This window comes from Somniosus microcephalus, chromosome 34 (genome assembly GCF_052327205.1).
Source record: "Somniosus microcephalus isolate GS21.2 chromosome 34, FLI_Smic_1.0, whole genome shotgun sequence".
In the NCBI taxonomy this organism is placed as follows: domain Eukaryota; kingdom Metazoa; phylum Chordata; class Chondrichthyes; order Squaliformes; family Somniosidae; genus Somniosus; species Somniosus microcephalus.
Genome location: NC_141020.1, coordinates 7,327,726 through 7,341,626, shown reverse-complemented (window position 1 = coordinate 7,341,626; position 13,901 = coordinate 7,327,726). Strand labels below are relative to the sequence as shown.

The following is a 13,901-nucleotide window of genomic DNA, read 5'->3' as shown; positions in this document are numbered from 1 at the left end:
AATAAACTCTTGGAGAGCTTTTTCAAATTGCAGTTTCATCAAACTGTTGCCAAAAATTACAACTAATTTTTTCCTCCCCTCCCGAAGCCACTGACTCTTGCTGGTACTGTTCCAGGGATACCATTTTTTTTTTTTAATTAATTGACTGGATGCGGGTGTTGCTGGCAGGGCCAGCATTTATTGCCCATCCCTAATTGCCCTTGCGAAGGTGGTGGTGAGCCGCCGCCTTGAACAGCTGCAGTCCCGTGTGGCGAAGGAACTCCCACAGTGCTGTTAGGGAGGGAGTTCCAGGATTTTGACCCAGCGACGATGAAGGAACGGCCGATATATTTCCAAGGCTGGATGGTGTGTGACTTGGAGGGGAACTTGGAGCTGGTGGTGTTCCCCTGTGCCTGCTGCCCTTGCCCTGCCCTCCGGTACCTTGTCCAAGAGGGCCTCTCTTCAGGTGTAAGCCTGTACAACAAATGTCGGTATACTATTCGGCTGTGTAGGCCATCACAGCCAAGTCCAATCCTGTCTTTAACCGATAGTCAAATACATGCATTTTCCAGCAGGGGATGGAGCAGAAGCTTTTTTATTATGATTTTTTTTAAATGTTTAATCGGTGAATAGGGAGACAAAAAACCATGGGTCAGAATACAAAATGTTCTATTTCAAGAAAAAAAGAACTTGTTTCCAAATTACTCACCGTCCCCAAAAACTTGGCTGTACATCAACTTCTATTCTGCTAATCACACGTTTGCATAAGGTGATGTAATATCACTATGAAACGCAAAATCTGCTGGGAATGCATCAATCACGGGTATTTATGATAATGCAGATACAGCATCTGGGAAAAGGGAATTGGAATCGGCTTGCTGAGGCTCCCTGCATGTCCAGTGGTGTAAACATGCAGCCTGGTGCAGTCCAGAGTCATACAGGAGACATACACTGATGCATTTAAAGTTGCGCGATGTATTGGTGGGGTTGGGGGGGGGTGCCTAAACACCGTCCCGGAACCGCGCATGCGCACCCGACATTGTGGCTGCGCATGCACACCGGAGGTTCCAAACACGTATGCGCCTAGCCGCAGGACTGCGGCCTCAACCACGCTTTTCTCCCTGTGGAGAAGGTCAGGGGATCGGAAGGGTGGGGACCAATCAGAAATCTGGTCCAACCCACTGGTGTTGCAAATAAACGCTGCTGATCATAGACACTTATTTTTTTGGGGGGGGGGCGGCGCGGTGTTATTCATCTCCTGCCAGGATAGGGAACTGGATCTAGTCGTGTGAACACTGGGTGCCATCTTTTCAATATCAAGTCGCCTGAAATCCAAACGAGACCAGCTTACTGTGGCAGATTATTCCTGGTCCCGCCTCTGGGGTCAATGGATTGCGAGGGACCAGTGCATACAGGAGCATTGAGCAGAGAGCAGCACTTGCCTGACTTTCCATCCATGGTGAATAGAAAATTGGCCAGCTCCACCCCCCCCCCCCCCCCCCCCTCCCTGTTCAGCATTCCTGTATTCACGGTGCCCAGGCAATGCAACATTCCTGGGCTTAGGGCAGGGAAAATCTGAAACACTTGTAGGACTGAGCAAAGAGGAAATGTGCCCCAGCCTGTGTGCCTAAATATATTTTGAAACTAGAGCATTGTTCCTATGGGACTGGTATAAACCTGTGTTTAAAGACATCAATACTGCTTTAAAGTGGTAAAATTTCTTTTTGAAGTGCAGTAAACTATTTATACAAGTCTGATTCTAGCTGTGCGATGAACACTTGGCACTCTTTCCCCAGGACTGAAAGTATGCCTGTGTATATACTTTAGGATGTAACGTCATTGCACTCCGATTTCATTAACAATTTTGTTTTGATCCAAACACTGGCCAGACCTAAGCTTCAGCAGAACAAGTTGGTTGAATTGTGCATTTTAAAATTGATTGTTTATTGCCCATTCATAGTTGCTCTGCGATGGTGATGGGCTGCTATCTAGTAATTGTAATTGTTTGTGTGTGAAGCGCCTTGGGACATTTTGCTACGTTAAAGGCGCTAGACGGAGTGCAGCTTGGAACAGAGTGTTAAGCTGAGAGTTTGGTGAGTGAGGGAGTTCGGGGAGGGAGGTGTTCCTTTTTCTATCTTTGTCAGCTTCCAGGACCTGGTGAGTATTTCTACAGTCTAGTCGTTAAAGTAAAAGTAATGTCTCTAATTTAGAGTAAGTAGTGTTTAAAGGGAAGTAAGGTCCCTAGTGTATTTAATATTCTTTACTTCCTTTAGATTAAAGGGAGTAAATTAAGGGTAGGACATGGCAGGGCAGCTCGGCAGCGTGGAGTGCTCCTCCTGTGCTATGTGGGAAGCCAGGGACAGTTTTGGTGTCCAGGCCGAACACGTGCAGGAAGTGTCTCCAGCTACAGCTACTCAATCGCGTTTCGGAGCTGGAGCTGCGGCTGGAGACATTGTGGAGCATCCACGAAGCTGAGATCTTCGTGGATAGCACGTTTAACGAGGTGGTCACACCACACCGCAGGTAAAGAGTGCACAGGCAGACAGGAAATGGGTGACCGCCAGACAGAGTAAAAGAACTAGGAAGGTAGTGCAGGAGTCCCCTGGGTCCATCTCCCTCTCCGTTTTGGATACTGCTAGGGGAGATGGTTTCTCAGGGGAATGCAGCAAGAGCCCAGTCCGTGGCACTACGAGTGGCTCAGCTGCACAGGAGGGGAGGAAAAAGAGTGGGAGAGCAATAGTGATAGGGGATTCTATCGTAAGGGGAACAGATAGACGGTTCTGTGGCCGTAGACGGGACTCCAGGATGGTATGTTGTCTCCCTGGTGCCAGGGTCAAGGATGTCACTGAACGGCTGCAGGGCGTTCTGAAGGGGGAGGGTGAACAGTCAGAGGTCGTGGTTCACATTGGTACCAACGACATGGGTAGAAAGAGGGATGAGGTCCTGCAACAAGAATTTAGGGAGCTGGGTAGCAGATTAGGTTGCAATCTCTGGATTACTCCCGGTGCCACGTGCTAGTGAGTATAGGAATAGGAGGAGCAGGTGAATGCCTGGCTAAAGAGTTGGTGCAGGACGGAGGGCTTTAGTTTCCTGGATCACTGGGTCTGCTTCTGGGGAAGGTGGGACCTGTACAAGTTGGACGGGTTGCACCTGAACCGGAACGGGACCAACATCCTTGCGGGGAGGTTTGCTAGTACTGTTTGTGGGGGCGGGGGGGTGCGGTTTTAAACTAATTTGGCAAGGGGATGGGATACGGGGTGGAGCTATAGCAGAGAGTGATGCACAGCCAAATATAAAGGAAAAAACAAGTTAGCTTGGAAGGCAGAGCAAATATGTAACGGCACAAGGGAGTATGGCAAGGCTGGATATCATTTATTTTAATGCAAGGAGTTTTGCAAGTAAGGCAGATGAATTGAAGGTGTTGATGAACACATGGGAGTATGATATTGTTGCTATCACAGAGACATGGTTGAGGGAGGGTCAGGACTGGCAGCTCAATATTCCGGGGTATAGAATCTTCAGGCGAGACAGAGGGGGGTGTAAAAGAGGAGGGGGTGTTGCAATATTAATCAAGGAGTCAATTACTGCTGTAAGGAGGGATGATATCTTAGCAAGTTCCTCTAATGAGGCCATATGGGTAGAACTTAAAAACAAAAAGGGGGCAAGCACTTTGCTGGGAGTGTACTATAGGCCCCCAAACAGTCAGGGGAAGATAGAGGCACAGATATGTAGGCAAATATCAGAAGTGTAGAAATAGTAGGGGATTTCAACTTCTGGAATATTAACTGGGATAGTCAGAGTGTGAAAGGCTTAGAGGGTGCGGAATTCTTAAAGTGCATCCAGGAGAGCTTTTTGAGCCAGCATGTAGAAAGTCCTACAAGAAAGGGGGTGGTACTGGACCTAATTCTAGGGAGTGTAGCCGGGCAAGTGGTGGAAGTGTCAGTAGGAGAGCATTTTGGTGACGGTGACCATAATTCGGTGAGATTTAAGGTAGTCATGGAAAAGAACAAAGATGGACCGGAAATAAAGGTTCTAAATTGGGGGAAGGCCGATTTTAATATAATAAGGCAGGATCTGGCCAAAGTGAACTGGGATCAGCTACTTGTAGGAAAATCCACATCAGAGCAGTGGGAGTCTTTCAGAAAAGAAATAGAGAGAGTACAACGTCAACATGTTCCCGTAAAGGTCAAGGGTGGGACCAACAAGCCCAGGGAACCCTGGATGTCAAGGGATATACAAGAATGGATTAGGAAAAAAAGGGAGGCTTTTGGCAGATACAAAGGACTAAAAACAGTGGAAGCCCTAGAGGAGTATAGAAAGTGCAGGGAGGTACTTTTTATTAAAAAAAAATTAAAAAAAAATTAGAGCGAAGAGGGGGCATGAAAAAACACTGGCGGGCAAAATAAAGGAAAATTTCAAGATGTTTTATAAGTATATTAAGGGCAAGAGGATAACCAGTGAAAGTGTAGGGCCCATTAGGGACCAAGTGGCAATCTGTTTGTAGAGCCGGAAGATGTAGGTGAGGTTTTAAATTAATATTTTGCATCTGTGTTCACTATGGAGAAGGACGATGTAGGCATAGAAATCAGGCAGGGGGATTGTGATATACTTGAACAAATTAGTATTGAGAGGGAGGAGGTACTAGCAGTTTTAGCAGGCTTAAAAGTGGATAAATCCCCAGGCCCAGATGAGATGTATCCCAGGCTGCTGTGTGAGGCAAGGGAGGAGCTTGCAGGGTCTCTGACACAAATTTTCAGAACCTCTCTGGCCGCAGGGGAGGTGCCAGAGGACTGGAGAACAGCTAACGTAGTACCATTATTCAAGAAGGGTAGTAGGGATAAACCAGGGAATTACAGGCCAGTGAGCCTAACATCAGTGGTAGGGAAATTATTGGAAAAAATTCTGAGGGACAGAATTAGTCTCCATTTGGAGAGGCAAGGATTAATCAAGGATAGTCAGCATGGCTTTGTCAGGGGGAGATCATGTCTAATCAATTTGATTGAATTTTTCGAGGGGGTGACTAGGTGTGTGGATGAGGGTAGTGCAGTTGATGTAGTCTACATGGACCTCAGTAAGGCTTTTGACAAAGTCCCACATGGGAGACTGGTCAAGAAGGTAAGAGGCCATGGGATCCAGGACAATTTGGCACATTGGATCCAAAATTGGCTTAGTGGCAGGAGGCAGAGGGTGATGGTCGAAGATTGTTTTTGTGACTGGAAGCCTGTGTCCAGTGGTGTACCACAGAGATCGGTGCTGGGTCCTTTGCTGATTTAGATATGAATGTAGGAGGTATGATCAGTAAGTTTGCAGATGACACGAAAATTGGTGGAGTGGTAAATAGCGAGGAGGGAAGCCTCAGGCTACAGGACGATATAGATGGGTTGGTTAGATGGGCAGAACAGTGGCAAATGGAATTTAACCCTGAAAAGTGTGAGGTGATGCATTTTGGGAGGACTAACAAGGCAAGGGAATACACAATGAATGGTAGGACCCTAGGAAGGACAGGATCAGAGGGACGGCTTAACGTCTCATTTTAAACATGGCACCTCCAACAGTGCAGCGCTCCCTCAGTACTGCACCAAGAGTGTCAGCCTAGATTATGTGCTCAAGTCTCTGGAGTGGGACTTGAACCCACAACCTTCTGACTCGGAGGCGAGCGTGCTAGCCACTGAGCCACAGCTGAGTCTCTTCGCCCGGAGCAAGCGGAAGCCAAGCGCAAGGAGTGCACGTCAACCCAAGCACCCCACCCACCCGCCCCTTCAACCACTGTCTGCCCCAGCTGTGACAGAGACTGTAGGTCCCGCATTGGACTCATCAGTCACCTGCGAGCTCATTTTTAATGTGGAAGCAAGTCATCCTCGGTTCCGAGGGACTGCCTAAGAGATAAGAGAAGAGATGGGTAATCTATTGATCGTATTACAAAATAGTACAAGTAGCGTGCATTCCCTGTCAGTCACAACTTTCTGCCACACGTCAAAGAACAATATATAGGAAAAGCAATAGTTCTCGATATACCAGAGACAGAATGTCTGCAGTCTCCCAGTATTTACTTAACAGCAGCGCCCTCTTAATTGACCTCTGTATGAACCCACTATTTACTTAACATTATTAGGCATGTAGCCTGAAAGGAACACGCGCATTCACTTTAAATAGTATAATGTTTCTGACTTTTATAAAAGAGTGCATCCTCTCACTTAACATGAATAACGCCACAAGGGATCTGCTAGTTATATAAGTGGTGTACATTTCCCGTCAATCACACTTCAAATTTCTGTCTCACAGGAACAAAATGTAAGGACAGAAATTTCGAATGTACCTTTTGAAACTCTTCAAGAACAGAAAATACCTAAATAAGAATGTCTCTTTTAATCGACCTTACCGAGTGCTCCTTTTTAACAAAAAATAATAAAAAACCATGCCAAGGTTCTTCCCTGCAGCGTGGAGAGCAACTAAACTCTCAAATGAACTTGCCGTTTGCGTAACAAGGTGACTTACTTTAGCAGCAGAAAAATACATTACGCGTTATGTGGCTTGCCATTCCTGGTCTCCTAAAGCAGCCATATCTTGTGTGCATCTAGCACCCATCATTGAACAGGCGCCACTCTGTTATCAACATAATTCCTTTGGCGTGGAACCTGAAATTTACAGCCAGTTAAAACTGCCCTGGGGCAAATGCCATTGGGCTTGCCCGATATAGAGCGGCGGCCAGGTTAGCAGCGAAGCAGAGTCTCCGTCCCTTTACTCTTTCACTCTGGCTCTCCATCTCATGTACACCCAAACCAGCAGAGCACAGAATCGATTTGGCTCTTTCCCAGCCCGGTAGCGTGTTATCCTTGTGTGAGTGAGCTCCCCGATGGTTTAGTTGGTAAATACACTGCTCCGTGCGATACCCGCCCATGAAGGCCCCAGTCTGTGTTGAATTAACGATGCTACAGTTGGCTTAGAAACATAGAAACACAGAAGATAGGAGCAGGAGTAGGCCCTTCGAGCCTGCTCCGCCATTCAATGAGATCATAGCTGATCATCCAAATTCAGTACCCTGTCCCTGCCTTCTCCCCATATCCCTTGATCCCTTTAGCCTTAAGAAATATATCCAACTCTTTCTTGAATATACTTAATGAACTGGCCTCCACCGCCCTCTGTGACAGAGAATTCCACAGGTTCACCACTCTCTGGGTGAAGAAATTCCTCCTCATTTCAGTCCTAAATGGCTTACCCCTTATCCTTAGACTATGACCCTTGGTTCTGGACTCCCCGGCCATCGGGAACATCCTTCCTGCATCTAGTCTGTCCAGGCCTGACAGAATTTTATAGGTTTCGATGAGATCCCCTCTCAATCTTCTAAACTCAGTGCTCTTGGATTAGGGAAGGGAATATTAACCACAGGTCCTGTCATTGATCGCTGCCCAGTGAACCAAATGGGCTAGTTTTTTTATTTATTATTTGTTTACGGGATGTGGGCATCGCTGGCAAGGCCAGCATTTATTGCCCATCTCTAATTGCCCTGGAGAAGCCACCGTCTCGACCCGCTGCTGTCCATCGTAGCAGTTTTTTTGATATGACGGAGTGGCTTCCTAGTGGCCATTTCCAAGGGCAGTTAAGAATCAACCACATTGCTGTGGGTCTGGAGTCACATATAGGCCAGACCGGGTAAGGACGGCAGATTTCCTTCCCTAAAGTGACATTAGTGAACCAGATGGGTTTTTGCAACCAACAGATATTTAATTATTTAATCAATTCCCGACTTCCCTGGAGGGATTTGAACTCGTCTCCAGATCATTAGTTCAGACTCCTGGATTACTAGTTCAGTAACATAACCACAATGCTCCCGTGCCCCTTAATGGCTGTGGTGCGTCCCAGTTAATAGTTGGACAACTCTCGCCACCTTGGCTAGGTGATTGGCCACTTTAGTGAGGGTGGCTAATGCTCGTAGAGCCATACCGCAGCAAAGACCCGGCCCATAGAAAAATAGGAGCAGGAGTCGGCCATTCGGCCCTTCGAGCCTGCTCCGCCATTCAATATGATCATGGCTGATCCTCTATCTCAATACCATATTCCCGCGCTCTCGCCATACCCCTTGATGCCTTTTGTGTCTAGAAATCTATCAATCTCCTTCTTAAATATATTCAGTGACTTGGCCTCCACAGCCTTCTGTGGTAGAGAATTCCACAGGTTCACCACCCTCTGAGTGAAGAAATTTCTCCTCATCTCAGCCCCTAAATGTCCGACCCTGTATCCTGAGACTGTGACCCCTCGTTCTAGACCCCCCCGCCCCCCCCCCCCCCCCCCCCAGCCAGGGGGAAACATCCTCCCTGCATCCAGTCTGTCTAGCCCGGTCAGAATTTTATACGTTTCCACGAGATCCCTGATCTAAAAAGACTACTGAGCCCTTGGTTTGAGTATAAAACAAGACTTTAATCAACTGTTTCAAAACCATGAGATTCTAGTTACATCACTAGTTCCTGGTTACAGAAACATCCTGAGCAAGCTGGGCCCACGCCTGAGTATTTATACTCCTTGGACAGCGCCACCAGCTGGCTGCCCAGTGTTACTTCATGAGTCATTTCTTCATGAATGATCAGATTCATGACATTCCCCTCTCATTCTTCTAAACTCCTAGTCAATACAGGCCTAGTCGACCCAATCTCTCCTCATACGACAGTCCTGCCATCCCAGGAATCGGAATGGTCAGAACATAAACTGACCACAAAGACCCGGCAGGTTTATCAGCTGTCATCTCTGCCACTGAAGCTTCTGTGGCTCTCCCACGAGGTAAACTTTGAAGTTAATGGGAGGGGGTTGATTGAAGTTTTCAAGATATTAAGGGGAACTGATGGAGTAGATTCGAGAGAAACTATTTCCGCTGGTTGGGGAGTCTAGGACGAGGGGGCAGAGTCTAAAAAATTAGAGCCAGGCCTGTCAGGAGTGAAATTAGGAAACACTTCTACACACAAAGGGTGGTAGACGTTTGGAACTCTCTTCCGAAAACTGCAGTTGATGCTAGGTCAGTTAATTTTAAATCCGAGATTGATAGATTTTTCTTAACCAAAGCTATTAAGGGATATGGAGCAAACAATAACTTGTATTTATATAGCGCCTTTAACGTAGTAAAACGTCCCAAGGCGCTGCACAGGAGTATTTTAAAACAAAAAATTTGACACCAATCCACATAAGGATAAATTAGGGCTGGTGACCAAAAGCTTCGTCAAAGAGGTCGGTTTTAAGGAGCGTCTTAAAGGAGGAGAGAGAGGTAGCGAGGCGGAGAGGTTTAGGCAGGGAATTCCAGAGCTTAGGGCCCAGGCAACAGAAGGCACGGCCACCAGAGGTTGAGCGATTATAATCAGGGATGCTCAAGAGGGCAGAATTAGAGGAGCGCAGATATCTCGGCGGGGTTGTGGGGCTGAAGGAGGTTAGAGAGCTAGGAAGGGGACGAGGCCGTGGAGGGATTTGAAAACAATGATGAGAATTTTGAAATCGAGACGCTGCTTAACCGGGAGCCAATGTGGGTCAGCGAGCACGGTATATGGAGTTGGGCTGCAGATCAGCCATGATCTCATTGAATGGTGGAACAGGCGCGAGGGGGCTAAGTGGCCTCCTCCTGTTCTTATGTTGTATCGAGCTCGGCTGAAAGTGTGTGTTTAACTGTGGCGTGCACTCCTGTGCATATTGTACGGTTTTCGTTCTCAAGTACTCTCATTACAAAGTGGGGGGAGAAAAAATTCTTTTTTTGTGTGTGTTGCAGATGAAGCGGGCGTTGATCAGCTCGCCCCCGTTGGACATGCTGCCTCCTCCAGAGGGCAGGAAATCCAGAGCGTGGTTTTGCCTCAAGGCTTCTGGCATCGGCGCCAGACCGCGACTCTTCTCCCCGTACATCGAGGAAGCCAAGGCAAGTAAATGCAAACCCGCCTGTTTGGGGTTTTCCCCCCCCCCCCCCCCCCCCCACCAGACGGAGAACACCGCAGTTTCGGAAAAGTTGCAGATCTGCAGCCTGGTGTCGACCGTTCGCCACAGGCAGGGCTATGTGGTTAACTGTAGCGGAACATTAATGGGAAAACCGTTTCGGCTATGCTGCCTGTTCTTTCGATGCCTCCAGCGTGGGTCATTAAATAAAAGCCAGCGCTCGTTCCACCTCACTTCCCTGGTTGTCAGCTCTGATTTAATGCTAGCTAATTAGCGGAGTGGTAATGGGGGTGGAGGGGGTTTGTACATCCAGCTAGTCAGGATTTAACTCTGCGCCGATTTATTATGCTCCTTGGCTGCTGGACCCAGTTTCTCAGTGCTCCATTTTCATCCTTTTTTTTTTGCTGTTGTGATTGTCTCACTTTCATTCTGATCAGTCATGCCGGTGGTTTCAGTAAAAAGAGACATTTAAGCCGTTGCCAAAATGAGCATTCTCCCCTTGTTATGCAAGGGAGAAAGAACCCTGATTTATTCCTGCTGTTTTTTCATCTTGAAATGTTATTTCCTGGCAGTCTGTTGCCAGGATTGTGTTCTCCTCCGATCAGAGGTGGTTAAGAGGAGACTTAATAGAGGTGTTCAAAATTATGAGGGATTTTGATGAGAGTAAATATAGAGTAATTCATTCCACTTGTGGGTGGGTCGGTTACCAGAGGACACATATATTTAAGATCACTGGCAAAAAAGCCAGGGGGGAAATGAGGAGAAATGTTTTTTACGCAGTGAGTTGTTATGATCTGGAACGCGCTGCCTGAAAGGGCGGTGGAAGCAGATTCAATAGTAAGTTTCAAAAGGGAATTGAATATATACTTAAAATTGGGGGGGGGGGGGGGGGGGGGGGGGGAAAGAATTGCAGGGCTATGGGGGAAGAGCAGGGGGAGTGGGACTATTTGGAGAGCTCTTTCAAAGAGCCGGCACAGGCACGATGGGCTGAATGGCGGCCTCCTGTGCTGTATCATTCTATGTCTTGGCTGACTTCACATGGGGCAGCATTCGGAGTGCCTGACTAAGGGAAGAGAATATCAGCCAGCATTTCTACTCCTGATTGCTGCACAGTGACGATCTTCCCCCCACCCCCCATCTCCCCTAGCCCTCCCCCCGAGCGCTGGAAAGTGCACATCTGTACATGTCGTGTGCAAGACTGGGCTCAGCTGTAATGTCGCTCCCTCTCGCCCTCGCCATGAATAGCCCAGCACTGATACGGCGAAGAATAAAAACTGGTGGTGAGTTTAAGGCTCCAAGTCAATCTTGGGCAGGGTTGTGCTGATGTTTGCTGTCCAGGGTTTCTAATGCTCCCTGAAGGCCGAGCCGAACTACTGCCTTGCAACTTGCTGTAGGTCATCGATCTCCATGCCTAAACAGCGGCGGTCCTGCAAGATAGCCCATTAGCTGTGCTTTCCACTTGCGTCCCAAGTCCCATCCATATGTATTCCTGTGGAGGGAAGGCTATTGCTGCTCACGCTTTCAGCTGCCGAGGTCCCACCGTCTAGAATTCCCTTCCTAAACCTCTGTCTCTCCCACTCCTAGAAACATAGAAGATAGGAGCAGGAGTAGGCCATTCGGCCCCTCGAGCCTGCTCTGCCATTCAATGAGATCATGGCTGATCATCCAAACTCAGTACCCTGTCCCTGCCTTCTTCCCATATCCCTTGATCCCTTTAGCCTTAAGAAATATATCTAACTCCTTCTTGAATATATTTAATGAATTGGCCTCAACTGCCCTGTGTGGCAGAGAATTCCACAGGTTCACCACTCTCTGGGTGAAGAAATTCCTCCTCATCTCTGTCCTAAATGGCTTACCCCTTATCCTTAGACTGTGACCCCTGGTTCTGGACTCCCCCGCCATCGGGAACATCCTTCCTGCATCTAGTCTGTCTAGTCCTGTCAGAATTTTATAAGTTTCAATGAGATCCCCTCTCATTCTTCTAAACTCCAGCGAGTATAAGCCTAATCGACCCAATCTCTCCTCGTATGTCATTCCTGCCATCCCAGGTATCCTCCATTTAAGGGCCTTCCTTAAAGCCCATCTCGTTGACTAAGCATTTTCAAACCCCCCGCCCCCCCCCCCCTCTAATCGCTCCCCCTTTGGCTTGGCGCCCATTATTCCTCACATCTCTGCAGTGCCTCAGGACGTGCTTTACTATGTTAGACGTGGATATATAGATGTACGTTGGTTTATTTGTTCGGAGTTCAAGGTGCGTTTCACCGATCAGGAAATGGAACCACCCATTGCACTGATGTTGGGATCTGAAGAACCCAAAGGAAGTTCATTCCTGCAGGCCATTCCAACATTTGAGATGAAAGTGGGCAGAGGTTTATCTTCTGTTTGGCTGCTTTTTAATTATTGCCAATTATGTTATGCCCATTTCTCGCCTGTAATATAGAAAGATTTGCATTTATTTGTCCCAAAGCGCTTTACAGCCAATGAAGTACTTTTTGAAGTGTGGTCACTGTTGTAATGTAGGAAACGTGGCAACCAATTTGCGCACAGCAAGCTCCCACAAACAGCAATGTGATAATGACCAGATCATTTGTTTTAGTGATGTTGATTGAGGGATAAATATTGGCCCCAGGACACCAGGGAGAACTCCCCCTGCTCTTCAAAATAGTGCCATGGGATCTTTTACGTCCTCCTGAGAGAGCAGACGGGGCCTCTGTTAACGTCTCATTCAAAAGACGGCACTTGAACAGTCCATTTTGTTCTGTGTTACTAAAGCAAAGTGTCAAAATGGTGTCAGCCGTGGCTCTGTGGGTAGCACCCTTGCCTCTGAGTCAGAAGGTTGTGGGTTCAAGTCCCACTCCAGGGACTTGAGCACAAAAATCCAGGCTGACACTCCCAGTGCAGTGCTGAGGGAGTGCCGCACTGTCAGAGGTGCCGTCTTTCAGATGAGATGTTAAACCGAGGCCCCGTCTGCTCTCTCAGGTGGACGTACAAGATCCTACGGCACTATTTCGATGAAGTGCAGGGGGAGTTCCCCCCGGTGTCCTGGGGCCAATATTTATCCCTCAATTCACATCACAAAAACAGATTATCCGGTCAATATCACATTGCTGTTTGTGGGAGCTTGCTGTGCGCAAATTGGCTGCTGCGTTTCCTACATTACAACAGTGACTACACTTCAAAAAGTACTTCATTGGCTGTAAAGCACTTTGGGACGTCTGGTAGTCGTGAAAGGCGCTGTAGAAATGCAAGTCTTTCTTCCTTTCTGAGCTTGCAGAAGACGCCATTGCCGCCTCTCCGCACTCTCCTCCCCTCCGCTAACCCTCAGTTTTCACACTGGGAACTAAGAAGCACAGAAGATCAAAGCTGTGCTTTTCCTCTCCATGGCATTAAGCCTGGGGCAGTGCACCGCCTCTGTGTCTGCTAACTTATTTGGAAAGGGATTGTGCAGCGAGTCAACAAAAATGGATAATACAACCTAATTTAAAAAGAGTGCAAAATTCTATCCGTTTAGATTCTCTTGGAAGAACTGATGTCGGAGCAGACCAGTTTGGAAAAGGTCCGGATGAGTCGGATATCCAGCGTTCCAGATACGCTCTACATGGTCGACTCTAGCGTGGCGGATTTTTCCCGTCTGAATGCCGGATCCCCCCACAACTGCGATGAACATGTTTCTGCAGCTCTCCGCGATGAAGTTCCTGGTAGGTTACTCGGCGTTAACGATCTGTTTCTTCCTCCCGGATGTTTACAGCCTCTGTAACTTGGAAGTCCGTGCTTTTGTTGCCTCCAGACCACTGCACCCTCTAATTCCAAGGTCAGCGCGGGCCCTTTAAATTTGCCGCGGTGGCCGCGCATGCGCGGTGCGTCTTCCGGCTGCGGCAGCCGGTGAGCAGGCTGCGCGGGGCTTTGTGATTGACGCGTGGCTGCGCACCTTGGGGTCGGAAACATTGCTCCAGACTCGACTATTCCAATAATCTTGGGGCCGGCTTCTTCAGCACAGCGCACCCTCAGCACTGCACTGAACT

At 48.0% G+C, this 13,901-nt stretch overlaps 1 protein-coding gene across 1 annotated transcript in view; it reads left to right on the top strand.

Moving 5' to 3' along the window:
* Positions 1 to 13,901, top strand: part of LOC147096705 (BTB/POZ domain-containing protein 7-like) — a 47,050-nt gene that overhangs the window by 22,936 nt on the left and 10,213 nt on the right. Inside the window, exons 5-6 of the mRNA XM_085973303.1 lie at positions 9,722 to 9,865; positions 13,391 to 13,577. Of these exons, the coding sequence (XP_085829429.1) occupies positions 9,722 to 9,865; positions 13,391 to 13,577 (331 nt within the window). The remainder of the gene's footprint in view (positions 1 to 9,721; positions 9,866 to 13,390; positions 13,578 to 13,901) is intronic.